This window comes from Alexandromys fortis, unplaced genomic scaffold, assembly GCF_014885135.2.
Source record: "Alexandromys fortis isolate MF-2015 unplaced genomic scaffold, M_Fortis_MF-2015_v1.1 scaffold_9, whole genome shotgun sequence".
NCBI lineage: Eukaryota > Metazoa > Chordata > Mammalia > Rodentia > Cricetidae > Alexandromys > Alexandromys fortis.
Window position 1 is genome coordinate 11,892,509 of NW_026067892.1, and position 18,328 is coordinate 11,910,836.

The following is an 18,328-nucleotide window of genomic DNA, read 5'->3' on the forward strand; positions in this document are numbered from 1 at the left end:
CCATTGTGTGTGCACCTATGCATGTTTCCAAGTGTGCGTGCACACCTGTATATGTGTTATCATGCTTGCAGTGGCTGAAATTTTCATTGGTAACCATCCTCAATCCCACTTCACCCTAGTCATTGGGGCAGGGTCTCTTAGTCAAAACCAGAGCTCACTGATATGGTTAATCTGGCTAGCTAGCTCGTCCCGGGGATCGCCTGTCTCCACTTTTCTAAGGGTTTAATTACATTACAGGTGGGTGGGCACACGCTCGCATAGCATTAATGTGGGTTCCAGGGATCCAAACTCCTGTCCCAGTGCAGAAATCCTCATATGCAGGAGACCCTTTATGTGCAGAAGAAGCCCTTGTGTGCAGAAGACTCTTTATGTGCAGAAGCAGGCCTTGTATAGGGGACCCCTTATACGCAGAGGCAGCCCTGGTGCTCAGAAGAGGACTGTATCATGCTATATACAGGAGGAAGTCATATATGAAAGCCTGAAAATACAGTGTCGAGAAAGAGCAGGACCTTGTTAGCTTTCATTTCGTGCTCAGTTTGACTCTATTCGTTCCCTGGTTAAATATCCAACATCTCAAAAAGCTTAGGTAAGAGGCCGCCGGGGAAGATGTCTCAAAGGTCCAATTCCTTTCACAGCTCATCAGGCCTCTTAGGAAACCTCATATTAAAGACTGGACCAAATCTGAGAAAACAGCCGTCCCGTGGAAGAGATCACAGTTTTGCTAAGTGTGTGCGTCTAAGAACCAAACGAAACAAAATGTAAACCAGGGTCTAAAGGACAGACCTTTGTGTTTCTAAAGCCTTTAGGAAACAATTCGAAGGTTATACTTTAACACCAGCTGTTAGAAAATGCGGGAATTACGGAAGAGAGCGAGCGTACTGTCAGCTGGGATGTGGGAAAAGAGTAAATTTAAACTTCCTTAAACTTGACGAAAGATTTTCAAATGGGCAATGAGGCAATAAATGAGGACAACGATACACAAAATACAGCAACAGGCCAGAGTGGGGCATTGTGGTTAAAAAAGAAAAAAAAGGCTTATCTTATTCATGTCCTTTTATTTACCTTTGGAGGGAATGTGAGATTGTGGATCAAGGCCTTGCTGCGCCACATCCTCACTTTGGCATTGAGCTGGCACACGGCCTCTGAGATTCAGTTTCTTCATTGGCTAAACATAGCCAGGCCCCACCTGTTCGCTCGGGCGATTGTAACCTATGGTAAATACTGCTCAGCAGCTGTTTAACACAGGCTTCAGTCTGTCTACCCGGCTTTTCTTCTTTTTCTGTGTGTGGGCTCTCTTTTCCTCAGACTCTCTAGCAAGCATTGTTTTTTGTTTGTTTGTTTTGCTGAGACAAGGTTTTTCTGTGTCGCGTTGGGTGTTCGGGAACTCGCTCTGTAGACCAGGCTGGCCTCGAACTCACTAAGATCTGCCCGCCTCTGCCTCCCGAGTGCTGGAATTAAAGGCAGGGGCCACTGCCACCAGGCTTCTCTCAAGAATTTCTACCCCTAGCTCTTATGTATGTGATGGTGGAAATATTTATTTAATTGTACCATGTTAAGAAAAAAATTATAATTAGTTCATAAGTATGTGTAAGATTATTTATGATTTTTAATGGGTCTGGATCTGTTGTTACATTGCCTGCTTTATATAGGTAATGCATCTGGGATGTTAAGCATAAGCGTAAGCTTGCTGTGTCAGAGACAATGACAAGCTGTCCCTTCTGTGTCGCTGTGATAAAATACCATGTCCAAGGCAACCTCTAGAAGGGAGAGTTTACTTGGCTTATGGTTCGAAGGCTGATGCCTCATGAGTGGGCAGGCACGGTAGCAGGAAGAAGAATCGGGGAGATCACATCTTTAACTCCAATCATGAAGCAGAGGGTGAATGAGAAGTTGGGGGAGGGGGGACTATAAATATTCAAAACACACCCCTTGGGAACATCTGAAAGGAGTGTCACCACCTGCGGACCGAGTGTTCAAATATCCTATGGGGGACAGTTCTCATTCAAACCATTGCATAGGGCCCAGAAAGATGACTCACTGGGATGACTCCAAGAGCTTGATATGCGAGCGCGGGAACCTAAGTTAAGACACCCGGACCCTCAGCGTGGGCATGTCTGTGAGCGCAGCACCGGAAGTCAAGAGGAGCCCGGACAGCTCCTTGAGTAGTCCAGCCCAAACAGTGAGCATCTAGGATCAACCAGAGACACTGTGTCAAGAACACTAGATGGGGCACTCTAGAGGAGCACACCCAAAGTCAGCCTCTGGCTCGAGGCACAGGGATGGATGCACTCGTGCCCCCCCACACATGTGTGACCCCCTAAATAGAATGGTGAGACCCTTAGAAAGTCAACTCCACTCATGATTTTATCTACCGGCTTTACTCAGAATCCTACATAACAATGATGTTCAAAGAACAAAAAAATCAATGCTTTATTCCTTTTTGGAGGGGAGAAGAAGCTGGAGACAAGATCTCTCTATGTAGCCCTGGCTGTCCTGGAACTCATTCTGTAGACCAGGCTGGCCTCGAACTCACAGAGGTCCACCTGCCTCTGCCTCCCAAGTGCTGGGACTAAAGGTGTGCGCCACCATGCCTGGACAATATTTTATTCTTAACAGTGTGAAAGTTCCACACAAAGGACTCCCGCTTCAATTCATGTGAATCTTATTTGTAGGCCATCAAGAACTGAGAAACTCGTATGTTGTGATCATCCTAACGTCTCGTTTCTAGAATATATTAGTATGTCACCGACTTAAGGCCACTCATCATATTAAAACGTAGGTCTTTATTCACTGGAATTTAGTTGGAAACATGCAGAGTGAACGATGTCAGGCTTTCAGGAAGTTATGACGACATATATAATGGACATTAAGTCAACAAACAAAACAAATAGAATTTTCAGAAGCCGTCCCAGAATTTCATCTTCCAGGCTTTGGGGTGAAGTTGTAGACATTAATATCCAGTTTCTACCACTCATATTCAGATATTCTTGCTCCCTAGAAAATAAAAAGAGGGCAATCAGCACCCTGCGGGAAGCATATTATATTCCTTATTCCTTTGGTGAAGAAAGCCTTCTAAGGAACGAACGCTCTACCTATTTGTAGCCAACCAGTGAAATATATGTTTTTTCCCACTCATTTTGGTGACTTTATGCCATAGTCATTGGTTTGTTGCTTGTTATTTTGCTTTTTAGGATTTAGTTTTAAATTTATGCAAATGTTGAGGTATATGCAGATGAGCACAGGGCCCTCAGAGGCCAGAAGGGGATTTGGATCCCCCATAGCTGGGGTTAGAGACAGTTGGGAACCATCTGTAATACTGGGGACTGAACTGGGGTCCTCTGGAAAAGCAGTACGTGCTCTTAAACACCAAGTCGTCTCTCTAGCCCCTGGTCACGGGTTGTTTTTCTGCATGCCAAACTTGTCTTTTGCTCTACAAGGAATGGGTCAAGAGGCTTCCTGAATGATCATTCCCGATTTATGCTGTCTGACTTGCCACCAGGGATTCCCATGAGAGAAGCAGAGGAAGACGTGGGGGAATGCAAGTCGTAACATCATCTTTCAAAACTGAATGGCACAGGGTCTTTCCAATTTCTGGAACTTTCCTCCGGACCTCTCTTTTGTGTGTTTTGGCCACTGATCAAACATCCTGTCCTCCACATCTCTGAGTTATAGAAACCTTTGTCTGTTTCATTTTTGTTTTGAATAGCTGGAATCTTAAACAGAGTTTCGCCATGACTGGTTTCCCATGCTGTAGCAACTTTTTAACCGTACATCTAGTGCGGGGCTAACACCATTCCTAACTTCCTTTCCAGAAAACGAGCAGGCAAGGTGAGCCCTTTTCCTAGCCTTAAACCGAGACTCTGTACACCCTCTCAAAGGACCACAAAGACTTGAACAGAGTGGCAAGATTTGCCTGGTAGGCCATTTCAATGGACAGTTTTCTTCACTCAACGCTAAAAAAGGCAAGGTGAGGGCTAAAAGAGACAGACGAATGCTGAGCTCAGATCTCCTCCCACTTTGAGGAATCTTCCTCCATTTCTGCACCAACTGGCTCCATTCTGCAATCTCCCAGAAGGGAACACCTTACCAGAGTTACACAGCAGTCACCCGCAGAGTAAGCACCAAGTCTTTTCTGCACCCAGCCATTTCTTTTGCCTGTGTTTCAGCCAAAGAGGGGGCGGGGCAAGAGCCACATACAGGTTCAGGAGTGTCCTTCCCTTCCTCCCATAGCTCGAGTCTCCAGCCTGGCTGTCCTCCGTCAGGGCTGTCTTGGGGACCTCTCCATTCATCCCCAAATCAGGAAAGAATGAGAATAGATAGGTGCTGGAGAAATAGAGGGATGGTGGTGAGGCCATTTCTCACCTGAGATCCTCGGGCGGCGGCAGGCAGCACGGCTCGACCGGTTTCCAACTGTCCTCTCCAGCTTTCGCAGGACCAAAGTGCTGTGGGCACAGGTGTTCACCTAGCAACCTCGGTCCCTGTGTCAAAGCACGTGGAAGGCTTAATTGGACTCCACTGTGGTTCGGCAAACAGAGGTGCAGCAGCTGGCACAGGAAACTGCTGCAGGACTTGACAGGGAGAATCGCTGAAGACGGGAGACAAAGACATTATAATTTTATTTTAAGATAGAATTGGGTGGCTTAGAAATTGAAAACTGAAAAGAAATACCAAGTCCGACTGAAGGATTTCCCTTGTAGGGGAAATATCCACCACACTTTCTAAAGAAACAATTACCTTGAAGCAACAGCTGAACAAATGCTTCAATATCCTCACGGCAAAGCTTAAACACATCTCCATGTGAGAGACCATAGCTCACAAGACGGCAGGGCTGATTTCTAAATACTAAATTTTAAATATTTTACAAAGTAAGAAGTAGGGCAGTGGATTTATAATAACAAAGGGCTGTAAAATATGGTCGTTATGCCCTTCAACCATGTAATTATCCTTCCCGTACTTAGTGTCTTGAACATAAAGACATTGTGCTCAACAGTGCCCATTGCGGGTTTTCTTCTGTCCCAATCACCAGACCCCAGCTCTCTGATAGGCTATTTCTCTGCACAGATTCAGTGACCACTTTTCAAAAGTTATTGGGACCAATGAAGAGTCAAGTTCTTTTTCTTCAGAGTTTGAATTTTTTTTTTTATATACATGATCTTTGTTGGGTACAGGCTCTGAGTCTAAATCCAAAGTTCATCCCTGTTTCAAGGTTTAGCACCTATAAACAGTGTTCTGAGCATACCCACCCTTTTATTGCAACCCGGCCTGTCAGAATCGGACTTGGAGTCTTCCAGTTGTGGGTCTGAGAGACAGGAAGTTTGAAAGCTTGGGATGCAGGGGGTGGGGGTGGGGTCTCCATCTCTATTCCACATCAGGCAAACAGGCCAAGGTCATGGGAAATAAATCAGATATTTAACACTTTCACCAAGTAAATACATACAGGTAAAATCGAAATTATTTTAATTACGTAAGATAAATTAGAAAATAGGAATGGCCACTAAGCCATTATTCAGCCATGGATGGAACATAATATATCCATTAAAATGATGGTTAATGCACATAGGAAATCATAGAAACATCACTTAGGAGATGATGCTTAAATATTTTAGAGTGACCACAGTACCCCGTAGACTCCTATGCATCATACTCTTTGAAAGAACCACCTGGCTTCCTTCAGAAAAGCATGTCTCCAAGTGATCTTCATAGTATCTTTACTGGAGTCAATCCAAAAATGCCTAGGTGCCATGTCCAGGCACGGCTTCTAGGGCCTTCGACCTGACTGGGCAGTAAGAGAATGAAGAAAAGACAGATCGGGACACAAACAGACAAGCTGGGATCAGGTGGTCTGGGCTCTTGGCTGCAGAAGCCACAGCATTCCAGAAGCTCAGGGTATTTATATAGAGCTGAGAAGGGCGACGAGGTCATTACAGATGGATAGACGAGGAGGAAGGGGTTACTGCACAGAGATAGACAAGGAGGCAGGGTCGTGGTGAACAGCTGGATCAAGGCACAGGTGTAACAGATCGCAATAGGGGCAGGCTCTGTAGGGGAGCAGTCTTCACGCCATAAATGTCCAGGGAGAGAAAGCTACAGCGGACAGTCTCCGCAGACACACCACCATCCCATTGCCCTCTGAGCCTCATCGTGGGGGAGAAGGCTTCACTCTTTTCTCTGAAGCTCCTGGGTCCTTGACACAGCCATGTCCATGTTGGCCGTGCACATTCATTCGGGACATCACTCACTAGGGAATTCCTGTCCCTACAACCAGGGAGGCAGGGATCAATGGTGGCATAGACATCAAGCGGAATGCAGTATTGCAACGACAACTGAACCAGAGATAGACAAAGTTAGGATGAGCCTTATAAAGACAAAAACCAAACCTCACAAAGCAAGGGACGAAAGCAAAGACAGTGTTGGCACCTTCACATAAAGCAGAAAGTGTGGGCCTTATGTCCGGTTGAGGAGTGTGTGTATATATATATATATATAGAGAGAGAGAGAGAGAGAGAGAGAGAGTAATAGTGGTTTAAAGGTAAATATGAAGAAGGAAGTGGTTACTGAGCTAACATTCTCCTTATCATAACACTATACTTGACAAGGAAGCAACGTAAGAGAGTGGGGTTTATTAAATCTCATGGTTTGAGGGGCTACAGTCCATCATGACGAGGCAGAAACATGAGCAACTAGCTGGTCACTCCGTAACTGCAGTCAAGAAGCAAAGAGAGAGTATACTGGCCCTCAACTCATTTTCTTCCTTTGAACTCAGTCTGTGGGATGTAGCGATCCCTATTCTGGGAGGGTCTTCTCTCCAGATAGACCTCTTTGAAAGCACCTTTAAAAATCTGCCCAGAGGTGCATCTCCAGGGTAGTTCCAAATGTACTAATGTTAACCATCACGATCACCCATCGCAAAGCGGAGGTCACTAAGAGGGACAGGCAAGAGCTTCCAGCCGGGTCTAACTTCTTGTCAATACACTCACAATCGCTTTTAAACTATTTGTTATCCTGTGCATAGTGCATGCTGTGGAAAGATTGAAGCACAAATTCTAATTGGTCTTAATAAATAGAACCCAGGGTTAAATATTAGGAGGTGAATACTTTAAGGATTAGAGACCTTTTACCTCTACCAGTGTTCAGACCGAAGGGACGATTCTGTCCTTAGACTGTCTCCTCAGACTGCATCTTCAGACTGCACTGAGCTCCTGTCTCCGCCCACCTTTCCTTTCTCGGCCCAGCCATATCACTCCTGTCTCTACCTCCCCAGTGCTGGAATTAAAGGCCTGGGATCCCAAGTGCTGAGATCACCTTTCTCTTAGATTCAATCTTGTGTACCCCAGGGTGACCTTGAACTCACAGAGCTCCCTCTGCCTCCCACTCCCTCTCCCAAGCCCTGGGATTAAACGTGAGTGCCACCAATCGCTGACTTCTAGCTCTGCACTCTGATCTTCAGGCAAGCTTTATTTGTTAAAACACAAACAAAAGATCACTCTGGAAGAGCCTATGTTTGAGGCTAGTTTAGGCTACATAGTAGGCTCCAGGCCTGCCTGAGCTATATAGCTAGACCTAGTCTCAAAAAAACATAAACAAAACAAAACAAAATCAACCCCTCCTCCCCACACAAAAGAAATAAGGAGACCTTGTGCATATGAGTTTTGTGTGCCCTTCTGCATTTACAGTGGATTTCACAAAAGGCAAGGGAGAAATACACACACAGACAGTGGCCAGCATATCTATGCTTAGGTGGAAGGCCCATGGGTGATTCCCATCTCCCAAGCTGTTTCCATTTCTCAGGTCCATTGAGTCAGTAGGCTATTGTTCTTCCAATCTTAGGTACCCAGAAAAAGTTATTTTCCTCATAGCATTCTTCCCGCTCTGCTAAAAAGTAAAAAAGTAGTCCATATTGATCGGTTTTGCTAAACTATCACTACAAAACTATGAACAAAAAGGAACATTAGATTTTGCCAGTGAAATGCTTGCTCCCATGAAAATCTATCAGAGATAGACTCACCAAACAAACATGTTCCCATTTCATTCAAAACACCCATGACAAACAGGAACTTGGCCGTGTCCTGTTTGTCTCTTCCCCTTGATTCTAGATCTGAATCCCTAGTAGATACAAGTTTGTTTGTCCCGGTACCAACAACGTCAGCATGAAAACACACAGCTTTTACCTTGGATTAAAACCTTGACTATCACAATCCTTTGATAGCAATTTTTTTTTCTACTTTGGGATATAAAGAGTATACCTGGGGAAAAGCTATTTAGTCGCATCAAGTTTTAACTTGCTGACTTGTTTGAAATTTATGTGTAATTTTGCTGCATGCCTTATCAGCCTCTCGAGATCTTATTCTTATCTCAAATGTGTTTTAAAATCACAAGGCAGGACCTTCGATTTCTGTTGGGACGCTCAAGGTTATTTGGGGTCAAGTTTATTTTACACTGAAGCACAAAAATAACCCGCCCCGCAACATAAACCCCTCTGCTGGTCTTTTCCCCATTTTCAGAGGCCCAGGGGAGTTTGTATAGCATTTTATAGACTACTATATTAAAAACAGAAGCAACAAGAGACAGAGAAATGGCTCAGCAGGTAAGAGCACTGACTGCTCTTCCAGAGGACCTGGGTTCAGTTCCCAGCACCCACATAGCAGCTCACAACAGTCCGTAACTCCAAGATCTAACACCCCCACACAGACATATGTGCAGGCCAAACACCAATGCACATAAAATAGATTTTAAAAATATGTAAGAGATAATAGACGATGAAGTCTTATCAACTTTGAAGTTGTCCATTGGCTCCGTCAAGACACTGGTGCAAATGATGTAATTCGTCGCCAGGTTCCATTTTTCTATGGGGCAGATCAGCAAGTGGCATCCTCCAAAGACAGAGTGAGATGGACGGGAATGGATGACGACGGCACTCAGTTCCCAAAGATCGGTTTCTCCTTCCTGCTGCTCCCGGCTTGCAAGCCCTTGCCGCAACACCACAAATACCTTATTTTTATAGGGGAATAATACTGACTCCTGGGACCACAAGAAAACTATATTTTCTAACTGTTTAGTTCCCCTAGCAAAATAAGTCAACAAAAAACCTGACAGCATTTCTGGTTCACACTTCTCTTTCAGTCATTCCTTTCCCCGTCCTCAGGTGTGGACTTCTTTCTCTTTTTCTTTTTCTTTTTTTTTTTCTTTTGGTCAAGGGAAAGAACAGTACATGCTTTGTGAGTCTCTTTTACTATCAAAAGAAAAACACTTTTCCTTGAATTTAGTAAGAGTCTTAAACACATGAGTCACGCTTCAAAAATATTTCCTTTTTGCGAGAGCTTTCTAACCCTGTGTCTTCATCTCCATCCAACGGCTAAGATAATATTCACCAAAGTTTCCTTGAGATGGGCGCTGAAGAGTGAGACCATGAAAAATGTCACCACAGTAAACTCCAATTCACCGAGGGTCGGCAGTGAGTCGGGCCCTTCCATGTACCCTGGGAAACTGTGGGACACCCTGTAGCCCATGGCTGCTAGCCTCCTGGGGTAGATCCAGACACATCCAGAACGCTAGCCTCCACACGGCACACTTTCAACTCCACAAACTGGGTAAAGCTTTTGAATGAGAAATTGCTTCAGAAAGGGTAAGAATTGCAGGGGACACTGGTCATGCTAGCTGACATTACTAGCCACATTCCTTTGCTGGTTCAGGTTTCTTTCCATAAATGTGAATGGCCTGTGGGACAATTGGGTGCACTTGGGGCCTGACAACCCTGTTTTCCAGACTGTCTTTATAATGGTGAAGAGGTTTTTTTGTTTGTTTGTTTGTTTTTTGTTTTTTTGTTTTTCCCTGTCATTTGGGCAATCTACCCTCAGCCAGTGGGACATTCCCAGACCACAGGTCATGATCACTGCCTCACAATGAGGTCAGCTGGAAGTTGTTTTGTTGGACTTGGTTTTACCTTGTAGTTCAGACCGGCCTTGGACTCAAAATGTAGCCCAGACTGGCCTCAAACTGACACTCTTCCTGGACTTCCCAAGTGCTAAGACAGCATGAGTATGCCACCAGGTACTGTTTGTCATCTCGTTTGTAACCATTGTCCCTTACACCTGAAGGGTTCCCCTCCTTGGCCTGCTCCTGAACATGCGCTAGACGCAAGAGAATGACTATAGGCCATGGAGGCTAAGAGAAAGGCCGAGATTCAGACTGACGAGATTTGAGCTTCAGGTCTACCTTTTGCCGTGGGACCTCAGCCAGTTACACCAAACCCTGGCATCAGCAAGCACTTCTGTAACCTGAGGTGGCAAGAGCATCTTCCTTTTAGGATGATGAGAGATCCCAGTGACTATTTGTGTCTAGAAAATAAATACATAAGGCTCAATAGCAGTAATTATTAGACATAGCCTAGCATGTTGCCCTTCAGCAAAACACTCACAGGTTCCCTCAGGATCTTCACACGAACTGCTCAGATCCTTGTCCACCCTGAGAGTCTACATTGCTGTAGGAGGAGGGTCCGCTTGTTTGCCCTGGCACATTGTTTCTTTGGTGCTCCATCCTGAACTCAGGCAGAACTGATCTTGCATTTGGCAGAAACATACCAAGCCATGCCTGTCACCTACATGGCCCCACAGCAACAGGTCCAGGTTCCTAGAAGGTGGGGGCACTGGGCTGATCCTGGGTAACAGGCCAGACAGTCTGTGACACTCTCTGGTTTTCGACCAGCGCTGACATCATACATGCGTTCAAAACAGACACCTTCTTGGAAGACTTACTGGCCTTGTTCAGATGAAAATCGCAGTGGGAAAAACACAGACTACTTTTCTCAGGAAACTGTTTAAACAAGAACAACCCCAAGGTTGAATGCGTTCAACTTGTCTCGATTTGGAAAGGGCTCTGCACTCCAGTGAGGGTGGTGTTCACTAATAAGATTGTCTTTTTGAACTTGAGCAATCCTATGAAAATCTGTTTAGATGTTTTTGTTCGAATTTATTTTTTTTTATGTTGGCTTGTAACTGGGAGTCAAGCCGCTGGCAGGCCACCAACATTTGACCCAGGATGCCATGACCTGCAGTCATTTAAATGACAGCATTAAGATCTGCAGCCCCAAAGGGCCCCAAACTCCAGTGACGTGGGAATTCACTGGGAACGTATGCATGCACGTTCAATAGCGAAAAGAATTTGTAAGCTCCATAAAAATTTTGAACTATCACCTGAAGCTGTATTTTCTGGGCTGACTAAGGCCCCATTCAAGGATGCCCGCAGCTGAATCGCATCAGAAAGGCCCTTGATACGGAGCAAAGACGGCCTTCATCGGGGTGAACCTTGGATAGGAGAAAAACCTGCCTGAAAACAGGAGAAGAACCTACGGCATTACAGTGATTGCAGCCCTGATTGCCGCAGCCTGCTTACTGATTACGACTTAATTTCAAGGTGATTTTCTCCTTTCTAGCTAAGAAAAAAATAATTAAATAATTAGTAGTGAAAGTATTAAAGGGACCGCTGGCATCAGCATGCGCTCTCGGTTTTCATCGTCCCCTCATTTTGCTACATGAGCTCTTGAGAGGGAGAGACTTGGCCAGGGCCCCTGGTCATTGTTTTCCGAGCTGGTGCCACAACTGCCTAGCAACCTTCTGACATTTAAAGCCGTCGGTCTCTGCTTCACCCGAGTTTATTATTCGTAAAGAATCTGCCTTTGTCATCCCCCCCGGCTCCCCCCCCCCCACCCCTCATTTTTGATTCAGGCCAACATAGAACCAGAAAGTTCCCTGTAATGTAAAACACGAGGGAACACAGGAACTATCTGGCGGGTCAGGGTCACACAACAAATTTGACAAAGTAAAGTTGAACTGAGAACAAAGGCGTGTTTGGCCACATTCGGGCAGTGAACAAGGAGAAGGGAAGAGGAGGATCTGGAGCTGGATGGAACGGGTTTAGATCCTGGCTGGCTCTCTAGGCCTTTGGAAGAGGGACGTTACTTTATCTGGGAGGACAGAGAGAAAAATAACGCCCGCCTGGCAGGCATCTGCAGGATTTACTTCATGGCCAGCATTAATTGACCCTCCACACTTTGAGGTCAGGCTCAGGAAACACCAGCGGTTAGAAATTAACACGAGTCCTCTCTTAGTTGGAGAGACCAAAAGCCCAGACAGATCAATAATCTCTCCAAGGTCATCTGCTGAACAAGCTGTGACTTGAGAATGGCAAAGAAATCTGCTTGGCACCAAGGCCGTAGGCTACGGCACTGCAGTTTCTCAGGGCTGATAAGAACAAAAGCCGAGCATTCATGAAACTGCCTAGGCTCCCACGAAACCAATAGGTACAGTAGGATCAAAAACCCATTGCCATTGTTCTTGAGGTCTCAGTAGTCCTCATTGTCCACTATGTTCAGCGAGACCGGTTTTAACCCAGGCTGGGTGGTCCTTGAACTTCCCACAGGGCAGGGAACCCTGATTGCTCTTTGGGCTGACGAGGGAGGGGGACTTGATTGGGGGAGGGGGAGGGAAAGGGGAGGCGGCGGTGGGGAAGAGACAGAAATCTTTAATAAATAAATAAATAAAATAAAATAAAGAACAAAAGCGGAGAGCCCGGCATGCCGCCTGGTGCTCAGGAACCACTGAGATGAATTATCAGAATCAGAAAACCGGCCCCTCTCAGCACCCAGACCAGAAGAGCGAGGGAGTGGCTCATGCAAAAAGCCCTAGAAAGGCGAAGCCAATGCAGACGCGGCCAGCAAAGCCCTGCTTTGGCTGGCAGCACTTGGGAAAGGCCGCTTGACTGTCTAGTGCCTGCCAGGGGGCAGAGGGGTTCCCAGACCTGGCTCTCACCGCTCTGCCCGTGTTTTTCTTCCAAGCCACCTCCGTCCCTTTTCTTTCTCCCATGCTACTCACATCTCTCCTTTCATGTCGCCACCATGCCCCACACATGCCCCAGATGCTTGAAAGTCAGCATCCTGGCCCTAAAACAAACCCCTTCTGTACTCCTGAGAAAAAGCGTCCTCTTCCTCATCTGCTGCTGGGGCTCCTGAAGGTTTGGAGTTCCTACTTGCCACATTCTCACCACTAAGTAAGTTGTGCATTGACCCTTAAATTATGTCAGTTTTTTGGGGGGGGTTGTTTGTTTGTTTTCATTTATGTATACAGTATTCTGCCTGCATATATGCCTGCAGGCCAGAAGGGGGCACCAGATTTCATTACAAATGGTTGTGGTTAGTGGGGATTGAACTCAGGACCTCTGGAAGAGCAGCCAGTGTGCTCTTAACCTCTGAACCATCTCTCCAGCTCACGTTGGTGTTGTTGAGTGGTATTAGAAACAGTCTGCAATGCAAATGATCAGGATGTTATCGTCCACTAAGCTCCCACCCTGTCCATGACTCACAGAATGCACTCTTAAACAAGGTCTAATGAAACGTCCAGGCTTTGGCTGAGTACTCTTGGTACCCGGCTTGGAAAGAGAACCCCAACAGGCAACAGCTCCCAACATCCAGCCGCCAGGTGGGCTGAGGAAACAGGTATGGGGATTCGGGTGGACTGGATGGTAGTGGTGGTCATGGGGGTGCGGTGAGGTGGGGGTTATGGGGGTGTTATATGCAGAATTTAACTGCCCAAACGAGTGTCATTGCTGGATTGGGAATGAGGACTAGAGAGGGGAGAATCCTTGAGTTCTCCAAAGCATTTGGTAAAAGCTTTCGGTTGCTTACATGGTTTGCCTCACACATTTCTAACAGTTCGCTGCTGCTGGTGTAAAATGCTCTTCAGTGTATACACAATTTCTGAGAGCTTTCGGATGTTCTCTGGGAGGAGGTTTAGTTAAGAATGCAGAAGGCTGGAGAACACCATTTCATGTTTAAATGAGACTACGGTTTCCTTCAGGACTGGCAACAATGTCGACCCTCAATTATTCTGGTGGCCACAGGGATGGTGAGGTGTATCATTGTGTGCATGTATGTGCGGTGTATGTGCATTGTTTGTGCACATGTATCCATGTGCATGCTATTGTGTACATGCATGTGGAAGGTATTGCATGCTTGTGTGTGCATGTATGTGAGGGTATTTACATTGTTTGTGCACATGTATCCATCCATGTGCAGGTATGTGTGGAGGCCAGATGTTAATATCAACTGTCTTTCTTCATAACTCTTTTTTTTTAAAAAAATAAAATAAAAAATAAAATTTCTCACTGAGCCCAGAACTCACTGATTGGCTTAGGCAAGCTGGCCTGGGAATTCCGAGGACCCGCTTGTCTCCATGGCCTGTCTCATTACTAGGGTTACAGGGATGCACCACCAACCACAGTCTGTTTCATTTTAAATTGTCTGTATATAGGTGTTTGCTTGCATGTGTGTCTATGCCCCAAGTGAATGCCTGGTTCATGGACCAAGTCCATGGAGGCCGAAAGAAGGCATTGGATTCCTGAAACTGAAGTTACAGATGGTCGTAAGCCACCATGTGGGTGCCAGGGACTGAACCTGGGTCTTCTGGAAGAGCAGCAAGTGGTTTTAACCACGGAGTCATCTCCTGCCTCCATACTCAACTTCATTCAGATGCTGAAGATCTCAACTCGGGCCCTCAGCTTGTGTGCCAAGCACTTGGCCACCATCTCCCATTCCCAGCAAGGTTTATCGTTAAGTATGTTTTCTAAGCTCATCAAGCCATTATGAAGATTATGATGAGTTTGTGGGTTCCCCCCAGGTTCTGAATCATGAAGAAGCCCACTTTCTTACTGGAGTTCCTCATAAAATAAGCATTTTCTCTTACCACAGGAATGGCTTATGGGCTGTTCTGGGCCAGTCCTGTGCCTTTACACAGAAGAAATGCAATACACCTTTGCCCAGTGTACACTTACAGAGGAAAACATAAATCCCATCCTGCTTCTGGAGTCCCAACCACCTTCCTCTCTACTCTGTGTAAGCAAAGAGATTCCCAGAAGCGCGCAACAGAGAAAAATGGGCAGGAGGCTCAGGGGTGGAGCTGCCCCACTATCTCTGATCCCAGCTGTAGGGCCTTTAGTCTTGAGTTGTAAGCAAGATAGGATCTTCCCATTCACTCTCAACACTGGTACAGCACACAGCGTTCTGAAAACAAAGACATCCAATGCGGGGCAGGTCAACATGAGCTTGTTCTTCAGACTAATGTTTCCTATCAAGTATGGTATTTGTAGGCTCTGCAACTGAATTGGAAATGGGGGATAATTCTGAAGATAAAATACATCCGATCTTATGGATAACATTAAAATAAGTTCTTCCTATTCATGGTTATTTATAGACATTATTAGCAAGCACCCAAAACCCTGCAAGATAAGTAACAATTTTCATTTCCTAAGTGGGGAGGCTGAGTCCCTGTATAGTTTTGCAACTGCTCTTACCTGGCCCACATCTGTGTCTTTCCGATTCATCACTATAATGCTGGTAAGATTCTATCTAGAAGCACACACGTGCTCCGTAATATAGCTCCCACAACCTACGCAGAGAGCTATGCTAGTACATGGCCTCGAAGGAGGACTGGAGTATCAGGTGTCAGCTCCGTTCATGAGGGCTGGGCGAGGCATCTGGCTCTCTGAATTCCATTATCCTCCCTTGCCAGACAGCAAACACAATGACCTACTTCGCCAGCCTCTGAGAAGTAACCATTACAAAGGGTGCAGCAAAGCCCTTTGGTTATGACACTAGTAAGCAATGGGTCTGTGCAACCTGGCTGCTCTTTCTGACCCAAACCCAGAACATGGGAAAACAGCTGGGCCTCATGCCTCCTCCAGCTCCCCCACATAATTCCTGTAAGTGAAAACTCCCTTTGAAACCCCTGGGATTCTATCTGGAGAGAAAACACAGGAAAATGTGTCAAGCTGCAGCTCGACGGCTTGGCCAAGCGATTTATATCCAGCATTATTAATCACCCGCTCCTCCTGCCGTTAGCCAAACCTGAAACGAAAGGGCAGGATCCTAATTCGTTAATCTCTCCTCTCACCAGGCTCATGGAACTTGGAGCGATGTTGAAATACAGGCAGTGGAAATAGGTTTTGTGAGTCTCAGCAAGTTTCATCCGCCATTGTTTCCTAGGCAGAGCAGGCAAGAGTCACACTAAGCTCTCCTCTGCCAACGCTACTTAAAAAGACAAACACAACACTTACTGTTCGGGGTTTAACGGGCCAAGTCCAAAGTCACGGGAATGGTGGCTCTTCCTTTTCAAGCACACCATACGCTCTCGGTGGAGGCAGAGCTCACCGGGCTGTTATTAATAACTGGCTTAGAGTGTTAGGCAGACACATGAGCCCGTCTGTCATGGGAGGAGAACGGAAGGGAACTGACAGGCACAGGTGGGATGAACTGTAACAAAAATATTACACAGTAGCTCAAGCAAGCCACTAGGCAGGGATGGCTTCCTCCTCCACCCATAGGTCCTCATGTTAGCAGTTTCCAAAATATTAACAAGCAATCAAAAGCTTCTAGCTGAGAGCGCAAGGCTTAGCTAATGCTAAATGACTTTTGCTCTGCCACGCTCCCTTTCTGTGGGGACCTGGGCTTTTGTTACTTTAGTTTTTACTTATGAGTATGCATCTCTCTATGTGTGTAATGCCACATGTATGCGGGTGTCTAAGGCAAGATTTGTTGAAGCTCTAATACGACATGTGGATTCAGGGAAACTATTTTTAATTCCTCTATGGTCAAAAGATATCAAGCGGATTTTAAAATGTCTAGTATTGATCTTGAGTTCGTATCTCTGTGTGGGGTTGTGGGTAAGGTACCAGTTTCATTCCTTAGACAAGTGCTTCTCAATCTGTGGGTCATGATCCCTTTGGGGTCACATATCATGCATAGCATATATTTACAGTGGTTTATAACGCTAGCAAAATTACACTTATGAAGTATCAATAAAAATAATTTTATGGTTGGGGGGGGTCACCACAACGTGAGAAACTGTATCAAAGGGTCACAGCGTTAGGAAGGTTAAGAACCGCTGCCTTAGACACTGTCCACTATTTTGAGACTGTGTCTCTCACTGACCCAGAACCTGACAAGTACCCTGGGGCTAGCTATGGAGCCTCAGTGACCCACCCACCTGTCTCTGACTCCCCAGTGCTGGGAATGCATGTACTGTCACTACACCTGACTTTTTAATATGTATCATGGACATCGAACCTCAGGTCCCCATGCTTGCCTAGCAAGTACTCTCCTGACTCAGCCTTCTCCTCAGCTCTGGTATGGATTGCTTGAAGTTTGTTTCCTCTCCAAAACAATTTTAAAATCGTATTATAGCTGTTTAGGGATAAGTAGATGTTGGGGTGACACCATATCCCCAAAACAACCTGCAGAACTGATGTGGTCAGACAGAAAGAGTAGAATGTGGCTTCTGGCTTCAGGGACACTCTTCTTTTGAAAAATCTCTATTTCAAGAATTTCCAGATGGTCCCTCCAAGCCCCTCCCTCCCTCATACTGAATGTCAAATTATCCAGATCACTGGGGGAGCAGCTTAGATCAAGTTCCACTGAAGACAGTTGTTGTCTTGAGTGTTAAAGGAGAAGTGGTATTTACCTACCTGTGGCTGCAGTATGTAAAACTGTACTGTGGCCCTCTTCGGGGCAGGGCTCACTATCTCATTCTTAACCCTAGCTCAAAGCCCATGATGGTGAATCTTCCATAGTTAGTTTGGCTGCATTTGGAGTCACCTAGGAGACACTTCTGGCATGTCTGTAAGAGAGTCTCCACAGAGATTTACCTGAGGAGGGAAGAACCTTCTTTAAGAGGGGTACACTATGCCATGGACACCATGTACCAGACTGGGAACAAAGAAAAAAAATAAAAGCAAGCTGAACACTAGCAGTCAGGTCTCTGTGTCATCATTGTGACCCCATTGTGACCAGTTATCTCATGACCTTTCTGCCATGACTTCCCAACCATGAAGGACTGGATCCTTTAGCCTAGAGAAACAATAAAACCTTTCCTTAAATTCATTTGTCAACTGTGTGGGGTTTTTTGTTGTTGTTTTTTTTTTGTTTTGTTTTGTTTTTTGCTTTTGTTCCAAAACAAACTCTCTGACTAACTAGATACTGGTGAGACCGGAGTGATTGCTGATCGGCTTCCAAATTTCAACTACCCACACTGTGATTTAATGTGGGAAGCCCTGTTGTATGTTGTGGATATGTGTTGCTTTCATTGGTTGATGAATAATGCTGCTTTGGCATATGGCAGGGCAGAATATAGCTAGGTGGGAAACCCAAACTGAATACAGGGAGAAAGAAGATGGAGTCTGGGAGTGTCAACAGCCATTGGAGAAGCCAGATGTGAGTTAACAAGTCATGAGCCTCATGGTAAAATATAGAATAATAGAAATGGGTTAATTTAAGGAGTAAGAGCTA

General features: G+C 45.6%; 1 protein-coding gene across 1 annotated transcript; it reads right to left on the bottom strand.

Annotated features, from left to right (window-relative positions):
* Positions 1-2,522: 2,522 nt before the first annotated feature.
* Mrln (myoregulin) lies at positions 2,523-10,325 on the bottom strand. The gene is made up of 3 exons (XM_050137820.1): positions 8,006-10,325; positions 4,363-4,585; positions 2,523-2,994 (listed from the first exon to the last, which is right to left on the bottom strand). The coding sequence occupies exons 1-3, from the start codon at positions 8,040-8,042 to the stop codon at positions 2,835-2,837; spliced, it is 420 nt and encodes a 139-aa protein (XP_049993777.1). The 5' UTR covers positions 8,043-10,325; the 3' UTR covers positions 2,523-2,834.
* Between the last annotated feature and the right edge of the window lie 8,003 nt (positions 10,326-18,328).

Bases quoted from the DNA above. Each gene is read 5' to 3' on its own strand.
- Mrln (XM_050137820.1), bottom strand. From the start codon at position 8,042: ATGGGTGTTTTGAATGAAATGGGAACATGTTTGTTTG. The intron at 4,586-8,005 runs GTGAGTCTATCT...TCCCGTCTTCAG, and splicing joins AATGGGAACATGTTTGTTTG to CGATTCTCCCTGTCAAGTCC. The intron at 2,995-4,362 runs GTGAGAAATGGC...TTTATTTTCTAG, and splicing joins CCGCCGCCCGAGGATCTCAG to GGAGCAAGAATATCTGAATA.